Consider the following 8,623-nt stretch of genomic DNA (forward strand, 5'->3'; position numbering starts at 1 on the left):
ATGTGAGATGTATGCGCCAGCCTTCCCTCTCTCCATCCCTCCCTCTCACACACAGTCATCAGAGTATGAGAAGGCTGTGACTGACTGGACCTACTACACACAGGACTGGACTACTACATTGGGCTACTGCAGCAGCCAACACTGATGACCTGAGGTACACACTTCTGATACCTCTGTCTGCACGCTACAGCACTTACCAGGTGAGATCAGGGACAATAAAGTGGATTTTTTTGTTTTTTCCTCTGAATTTTTTCCTCTTTATTGAATTGCAGAATTGTTGGAGTAAAAAATTGTTGGAATGAAAATGTTAAGGAATCTCATGAAAGATGGAACACATTTTCCGCTTGTATTTTTTTGTGTACCATTCAGAAATAAATAGTTCAACACAACAGAAGTGTATTTATTTGTATGTACGCTAATCGTGACGAACACACTAGCATCCTCTGTATGCATTGACTGAAGGTCAGACCTTTTCCATAAACATGTATTTTCATGATGGTATTTCTCCTCTTCTGAAGGTGAAACTGAATTCCAATATCAAATGCATTACATTAGTCATACTTAAACTATATTTTACATCTATTTCTTAATGCACCATATTTCAGTCATCGTGGAGATTTAGGTGCAATTCAAATGTTATGTGACACCACCATACTGCATTTCTGCCTGGGGTCTGCTCCAGAAATGGCACCCTATTCCCTATACAGTGCACTACTTCTGATTAGACAAAAGTTGTGCACTATAGTGCCGTTTCAGACTAAACTCCAGAGAAAAACATGTCACATAACATTCAAAGAACATTTACTTTTGCCATGGGCTAAATAGTGCACTATATAGGGAATAGGGTGAAATTCCAGTAGAACAACACCGTGGTAGTTTTGATTCTGTGTAGATTTCTCTCTAAAACGCTCCCCTCTCTTCCTCCCTCCAGGAGAGCAGCACGATGACCAAGAAGGTGTTCACCAACACACGGGAGCGCTGGCGGCAGCACAACGTCAACACTGCCTTCACTGAGCTCCGCAAGCTCATCCCCACCCACCCGCCAGAGAAGAAGCTGAGCAAGAACGAGATCCTGCGGCTGGCCATGCGCTACATCAACTTCCTGGTGCAGTTGCTGGAGAGCCAGAGTGGTCAGCCGGCCTCGCACTCCCCAACCGCCCTGCTCACCTTCCTCAGGGGCAACGTGGAACGTCTCCACTCCTCCTCCAGGACCTGGGGCCTGGCCAGCGACACTGACGCCCCCTCCCCTGGATCAAGCTGTGACAGTACCGAGGCCTGGTAGTGTGCCTGCTGCAGTTTCCTCTGATGGGTGATCATCATCTACCACTCCCTGGGGTAAAACTGTCTGTCACCATACCCCCACCCATAGACTCCATTTTAGCTCTGCAACACTTGAGGGGGACAGCGTTGGTGATGATGGCAAGCAGAGGGTGTTTGTGTGGTGTTTGTGGGTGATGCCTTCCCTGCTGAAATAAAGAGATGGAGATGGATGTATTTAGCTACACTTGTATGTTTGAAATTATGACGGGATGATGGGAGCCTTGTGAAATGTAATCTGTTATCTGCATGGATGTACCGGTAGCTTGGATGTATTCCCATCTTCATGTCTGACATGTATGTTCATCCTGTCAGTGGTGAAAGATGTCTGCATCAAAAATGTTTCGTTTTGAAATGAGAAATAAGGATGCATTAAGGCCATGAAGGACAATTTAAATGATTAAGAAATAGAAAATGTCAAGGATTTTTTTTTTTGGGGGGGGGAGATGAAGTCTTGTCCAATTCACCAAGGACTGCAATCCAATTACAAAAGTCTATGGAGATTTGTTCTTTGTGTGCTGAATCTCTGATTCTGACCTTGCTTATTTGCAAAACACTATTTATTATCAAATCCTGCAATATGACCACATTCCTTGAGTGACACATTGATCTTATATGTATTGATTACGTACAGAATTGATTGATTATTTATTTGGATGACAGGGAATGAGCTGAAGGATAACACAACTGACAATCCTCTTTGAAATATGTTTCAACTGAAGGACTGTTTTGTATGAACACATAACAGGAATAGTTTTTGTTGTCTGTCCATTCAAGTATTTACCCATCTTGCTCTTTTTGTACAATAGGCATGTCATGTAGCCAAAGATTTTTATTTTACCATCTTTTCTCAAGGCTATTGTGATTAATATGCTTTTTGTAAAATGTTGGTTAATAATGTTATGTTATTTATTGGAACTATTTATTTAATAAATTATTTGTAAATTAATTTAAAAAAACACTTTGTTTGAATTTATCAAAAGTAATTAAGTGCCGTCCTCTTATCGTTAAAAGAGGATTCCATTGACACCATGCAACCATTTTTACTGATGTAACAGAAAGTGCCGATCCAGTAAGTCAAGAGTACAGCTGCTCCCTGTGTGTTTGTACTGGTCCATTCTGGATCCCCTAGTCTAGTAAAGCCCTTGTTCCCTCTCAATGGGCCAGTAATGGCCATCCCTCTGATTGTCCACTACAAACACCCTGACCACCGTGTGGACACAGCAACCGCCCCTGACCTCTGAACCCTTATCTAGTGTCCGAGGGCAGAGGGAAGGGAAGAGTAAAAGGACAGCTTAACTTGTGCCCTGCAGTCACACAGGTCACCATGCAGTCAAACCCTGACCACTGACCCAACAAGCAGATGTAGTACTGCTCATCCTGAGGGTCTCCCATGGGCTCTTGGTGTGTTTTTCAAATCACAAATCTTTGTAAACAAAGTGAAACAGTGAAATGCTTACTTAAGGCCCTTCCAAACAATGCAGAGAGAAAAAAAAAGATAAATAACACGAGGAATAAATACACAATGAGTACCGAGTCGATATGCTGGGGTACAAGGTTATTGACGTAGATGCACTACATGACCAAAATTAATATGGAGTTGGTCCCCCCTTTGCTGCTATAATAGCCTCCACTCTTCTGGGAAGGCTTTCCACTAGATATTGCTGCGGGAACAAGAGCATTATTGAGGTCGGGCACTGATGTTGGGCGATTAGGCTTAGCTCGCAGTCAGCGGTCCAATTCATCCCGAAGGTGTTTGATGGGTTTGAGGCCAGGGCTCTGCAGGCCAGTCAAGTTCTTCCACACCGATCTCAACAAACCATTTCTGTATGGACCTCGCTTTCTGCACGGGGGCATTGTCATGCTGAAACAGGAAAGGGCCTTCCCCAAACTGTTACCAAAGTTGGAAGCACAGAATTGTCTAGAATGTCATTGTATGCTGTAGCATTTAGATTTCCCTTCACTTGAGCTAAAGGACCTCGCCCGAACTATGAAAACAGCCCAAGACTATTATTCCTCCTCCACCAAACTTTACAGTTGGCACTATGCATTTGGGCAGGTTGCGGTCTCCTGGCATCTGTCACATGGTAATCTTAGGCTTGTGTGCTGCTGCTCGGCCATGGAAACCCATTTCATGAATCTCCTGAAGAACAGTTTTTGTGCTGACGTTGCTTCCAGAGGCAGTTTGAAACCTCGGGAGTGAGAATAGCAACCGAGGACAGACGATTCTTTACACGCTACGCACTTCAGAACTCCGCGATCCCGTTCTGTAAGCTTGTGTAGCTTACCACTTCAGTAAAGCCATTCTACTGCCAATGTTTGTCTATGGAGATAGCATGGCTGTGTGCTCGATTTTATACACCTGTCAGCAACGGGTATCACTGAAATAGCCGAATCCACTAATTTGAAAGGGTGTCCACATACACTATATATACAAAAGTATGTACAGTGCCTTCAGAAAGTATTCACACCTCTTGACTTTTATTGTCCCCAACACAAGGTGCACCTGTGTAATGATCATGCTGTTTGATCAGCTTCTTAATATGTCACACATGTCAGGTGGATGGATTATCTTGGCAAAGGAGAAATGCTCAATAGCAAGGATGTAAACAAATGTGTGCACAAAATTGGAGAGAAATATGCTTTTTGTGTATATGGAACATTTCTGGGATTTTTTTTAGCTCATGAAACATGGGACCAACACTTTAAATGTTGCGTTTAGATTTTTGTTCAGTGTGGCTTGCTAATTCTCTGTACAGACAATGATTATGACAGCAATTCAGTTCTAACCATAAATTCATATTTTGTGGCACTGGCCTTAGACGATTGAAGTTCAATATGTAGCCTAGATGTAGGCTCACGTTAACTAACTAGCTAACTTAGCTTGTTCATTGTTGCCCATGTTAGGAAGTTAGGCTAGCAAGCATTTTAGCTAGGTAGCCTATGACAACAAAAACTAAAAGTGTACTTACTGTATGACAGAGCCATAGACCGTTTAGCCAACATGATAGAGAGGAGGATGACATTGGCATTCAACTAGTCTACAGGTAGGTCACATTGTTTTTTATTTTACTTGTGTGCACACACGCACGCACACACACACACAGATCAGTACCATGGACAGCAACATGATATTTAGCAGCATTGATTGATCTAAATAGTTTTTTTGATATCTAAGTTTGTTTTCGGTGAATTAAACTAGTGTATGTAGACTTGTTGATGTGTAAATGTTTAAGTTGAAATGTTGCTGGAAAGCGGAGGCAGTGCTCATGTTGTCAAAAATATTACATTGGTTCAATGCGGGTAAACTATTTAACTAACTATTTAGCAGTCTTATGGCTTTGTGTTAGAAGCTATTCTGGGTCCTGTTGGTTCCAGACTTGGTGCATTGGTACCACTTGCCTTGTGGCAGCAGACAGAATTGGGTGGCTGGAGTCTTTGACCATTTTTAGGGCCTTCCTCTGACACTGCCTGGCATAGAGGTCCTGGTTAGCAGGGAGCTTGGTTCCAGTGATGTACGCACTACCCTCTGTAGTGCCTTGCAGTCGGATTCCAAGCAGTTGCCGTACTAAGCGGTGATGCAGCCAGTCAAGATGATCTCAATGGTGCAGCTGTTGAACTTTATGAGGATCTGAGGGCCCATGCAACATATTCTGAGGGGGAAGAGGCGTTGTCGTGCCCTCTTCACAATTGTGTTGGTGTGTGGACCATGATAATGCCTTAGTGATGTGGACACCGAGGAACTTGAAGCTCTCAAACCTCTCCACTACAGCCCCGTTGATGTGGATGGGGCATGATCGGCCCTCTGTTTCCTGTAGTCCACGATCAGCTCCATTGCCTTGCTGACGTTGAGGGAGAGATTGTTGTCCTGGCACCTCACTGCCAGATCAGTGACCTCCTCCCTATAGGCACTCTTATTGTCGTCGGTGATCAGGCCAACCACCCTTGTGTCGTCACCAAACTTAATATTGGTGTTAGATTTGTGTGCGGCCGCACAGTCATGGGTGAACAGGGATTACAGGAGGGGACTAAGCACTCACCCCTGAGGGGCTGGTCAGCGCATGCTCTAAGTACAAATCCTGATCATTTGTCTGTGAATGTTGACCTGTTTAAAGGTCTTACTCACATTGGCTACGGAGAGCGAGATCACACAGTCATCTGGAACAGCTGGTGCTTTCATGCATGGTTCAGTGTTGCTTTCCTTGAAGCGAGCGTAGAAGGAATTTACCTTGTCTGGTAGGCTCGTGTCACTTGGCAGCTCGCAGCTGGGTTTCCCTTTGTTGTCCGTGATAGTTTGCAAGCCCTGCCATGTCCGACGAGCATCAGAGCCGTCGTAGTAGGATTCGATCTTAGTCCTGGTTGACGTTTTGTCTATTCGATGACTCGTCGGAGGTCATAGTGGAATTTTCCGCTTACTGAGGCAAAATGTCACTGAAGTCAGATGCCAGTGTAGGTTACACAGGCTTGGCCATTTCTCTGTCCAATGGTTTCATTTTGATATTTTCCCTTGATATAGATACGCACATATTAGATTTAATAGACTTGAATTACTGAATTTCCCTGTAGGTTCTCCATCATGGATTACTATATAAGAACTGTGAAATTTGATTTAGAAAAATACATAAACTTACAGCAAAATAAATGTATTGAGAACAAAGGCCTATTTTGTCAAGTAAGTACCAAAAAGTACCCATTGTTACCCCCACTTAATAAGGGCTCCTGAGTGGCGCAGCGGTTTAAAGCACTGCATCTCAGTGCACGAGGCATCACTACAGTCCCTGGTTTGAAACCAGGCTGAATCACATCTCGCCATGATTGGTTCCATAGGGTGGTGCACAATTGGCCCAGCTTTGTCTGGGTTTGGATGTCATTGTAAATAAGGATTTGAAATAAAGGCTAGTTTAAAAAATAAAATAAAAAGTCCTATTAAATACAAAGAAAATACCAGTGGAAACAGTCATGTAAAATAAAGTGCTACTGATTGGTGAACAAACAGAACAAACAGAAAGAAAGGTTCCCTTGGTCCACCATTGTGTTGGCCGAGACGTCATCAGCTAAGAAGACGATTACACCCCAAGGTCACAAGTCTACAGCTCTAATCACCTAGCCTGGTTAAACCAGCCTAAATGCGGAGCTCACCATTGTTAAACATTTAACCAGGCTACTAATCACCCATTGTCACTGTTTAAAATTTGCCCCGTGTCCTGACTGTGCCAACAGGCTGCAACTACTGAGCTGAAGAGTCAACTGTGAGTTGGTGTAAGGCTTTAGGCCTTTTCTCCACCGCCATTAAACCTGCTAATGGTGTGTAAACGGAGCAATGTGCAGCTGCTGGACACAGGCATACAGCCTGTGGGAATGGACAGGCGACTGCTCTTAATCCATTGGGGATACACTAGACTAGAATCATACTTCATTAGGATGACAGTACTACAGTGCCAACAGGTTTTCTATGCAGTTATACCCCCCCTAATCCATCCTCAGTTACACAGCATTCCGGTTGTTTACAATGTATATACGTCTGTGTCTTTTTGCTGTGCTAGTACTGATATATGGTAGAGAAATTGCACACATGATGCAGTACATGGATTTGTTGTTGCTCAGCAAACTATAGAACTCTTTTAAGGCCAAACAAATGTGACATTTTCAACACAACACATAGGCCTTCAGTGTAATCATAATAAATCGAAGTATCATTTACTGTGTCATTTATGCACGTGATTCGCAGAAAACATCCAAACACTGTAGACGTTTCTCTGACATTTCTTTCTTCTTCAATGCTAACTCACTAGCTACTGAAAATCAAATCTGTATTCTGCTCATCTTATTCAAGTATATTTGCCTGATTGACTATTCTCTCCCAAGTACAGGGGTAATGGTCTATTGACAGCACATTTCCTTATCTGCGTCTAGCACACTGTCTGAATCTGTTATCACAATGGACCAGATCAGTGCAGGCAAGCCCTCTCACTCCCGGCTGAGGCGCCATGAAAAAGAATTTCTGGAGCTGGGTGCCAACCGATAGGCCCTGAGCTCTTTATCCCCTTAAACCAATTCACACTCTGCATGTTTAAATATTTCAGCACCCCCCTTCTTCCCTATCCCCTCCTTTCCTCCCCCTCTTTTCTTCCTACCCATTGCTCTGGTCTTCCCCCAGCAGCGTCGGCAGGGAGAGGAGGGCAGCCCAATGAAGGATGGATGCAGGTGCAGGCTCATCGAGGGAAGGGGGACCCCATTGTTGGCTGGACAGCACCCTCTCCTCTGGAGCACTTTCTTACAGGGCCTGACACAGACAAACCCACATTCTAATCAGATTATGCAAATGTATACTTCAAAAAGCAACACGCTGTAACCCACACCCAGGCGCTGAGAGGGAGGGAGAGAGAGAGACAGAGAGGTTGGTGGGAGGGAGAGAGAGAGAGAGAGAGAGGGGTGAGAGAGAGAGAGAGAGAGGTTGGTGGGAGGGAGAGAGAGAGAGAGAGGGGTGGGAGAGAGAGAGAGAGAGGGAGAGAGAGAGAGAGGTTGGTGGGAGGGAGAGAGAGAGAGAGAGAGGTTGGTGGGAGGGAGAGAGAGAGAGAGGGGTGAGAGAGAGAGAGGGAGAGAGAGAGAGAGGTTGGTGGGAGGGAGAGAGAGAGAGAGAGGGGTGGGAGAGAGAGAGAGAGAGGTTGGTGGGAGGGAGAGAGAGAGAGAGAGGGGTGGGAGAGAGAGAGAGAGAGAGGGAGAGAGAGAGAGAGAGAGAGAGAGGGAGAGAGAGAGAGAGAGGTTGGTGGGAGGGAGAGAGAGAGAGAGAGGGGTGGGAGAGAGAGAGAGAGAGAGAGGGAGAGAGAGAGAGAGAGAGAGAGGGAGGGGGGAGGGAGGGTTGGAAGGGAGAGAGAGAGAGAGAGAGAGAGGGGTGAGAGAGAGAGAGAGAGAGAGAGAGAGGTTGGTGGGAGGAAGGGAGAGAGAGAGAGAGGGGTGGGAGAGAGAGAGAGAGAGAGGTGGGAGAGAGAGAGAGAGAGAGAGAGAGGTGGGAGAGAGAGAGAGAGAGAGAGAGAGGGAGAGAGAGAGAGAGAGAGAGAGAGAGAGAGAGAGAGAGAGAGAGAGAGAGGGAGGGGGGAGGGAGGGAGGGTTGGAAGGGAGAGAGAGAGAGAGAGAGAGAGGGGGGGGTGGTAGGGAGAGAGAGAGAGAGAGGTGGGTGGGAGGGAGGGAGGAGGGGTGGTAGGGACAGAGAGAGAAAGATAGAGAGAGAGAGAGAGAGAGATAGAGAGAGAGGGTTGGAAGGGAGAGAGAGAGAGAGAAAGGAGTAGGAGGGAGGGAGAGAGAGAGA

The 8,623-nt window shown here is 45.3% G+C and overlaps 1 protein-coding gene across 2 annotated transcripts; it reads left to right on the forward strand.

Annotated features, from left to right (window-relative positions):
- The first annotated feature begins 13 nt into the window (after positions 1 to 13).
- Positions 14 to 2,293, forward strand: LOC110535818 (T-cell acute lymphocytic leukemia protein 2). Of its 2 annotated transcripts, none has more exons than XM_021621127.2 (2): positions 14 to 200; positions 932 to 2,293. In XM_021621127.2, the coding sequence occupies exon 2, from the start codon at positions 944 to 946 to the stop codon at positions 1,280 to 1,282; it is 339 nt and encodes a 112-aa protein (XP_021476802.1). In that variant the 5' UTR covers positions 14 to 200; positions 932 to 943; the 3' UTR covers positions 1,283 to 2,293. The 2 variants fall into 2 exon arrangements, with proteins under 2 accessions (XP_021476802.1, XP_021476803.1); XM_021621128.2 differs by having other exon boundaries at positions 19 to 154.
- Positions 2,294 to 8,623: the final 6,330 nt, after the last annotated feature.

Source organism: Oncorhynchus mykiss, chromosome 11, assembly GCF_013265735.2.
Source record: "Oncorhynchus mykiss isolate Arlee chromosome 11, USDA_OmykA_1.1, whole genome shotgun sequence".
NCBI lineage: Eukaryota > Metazoa > Chordata > Actinopteri > Salmoniformes > Salmonidae > Oncorhynchus > Oncorhynchus mykiss.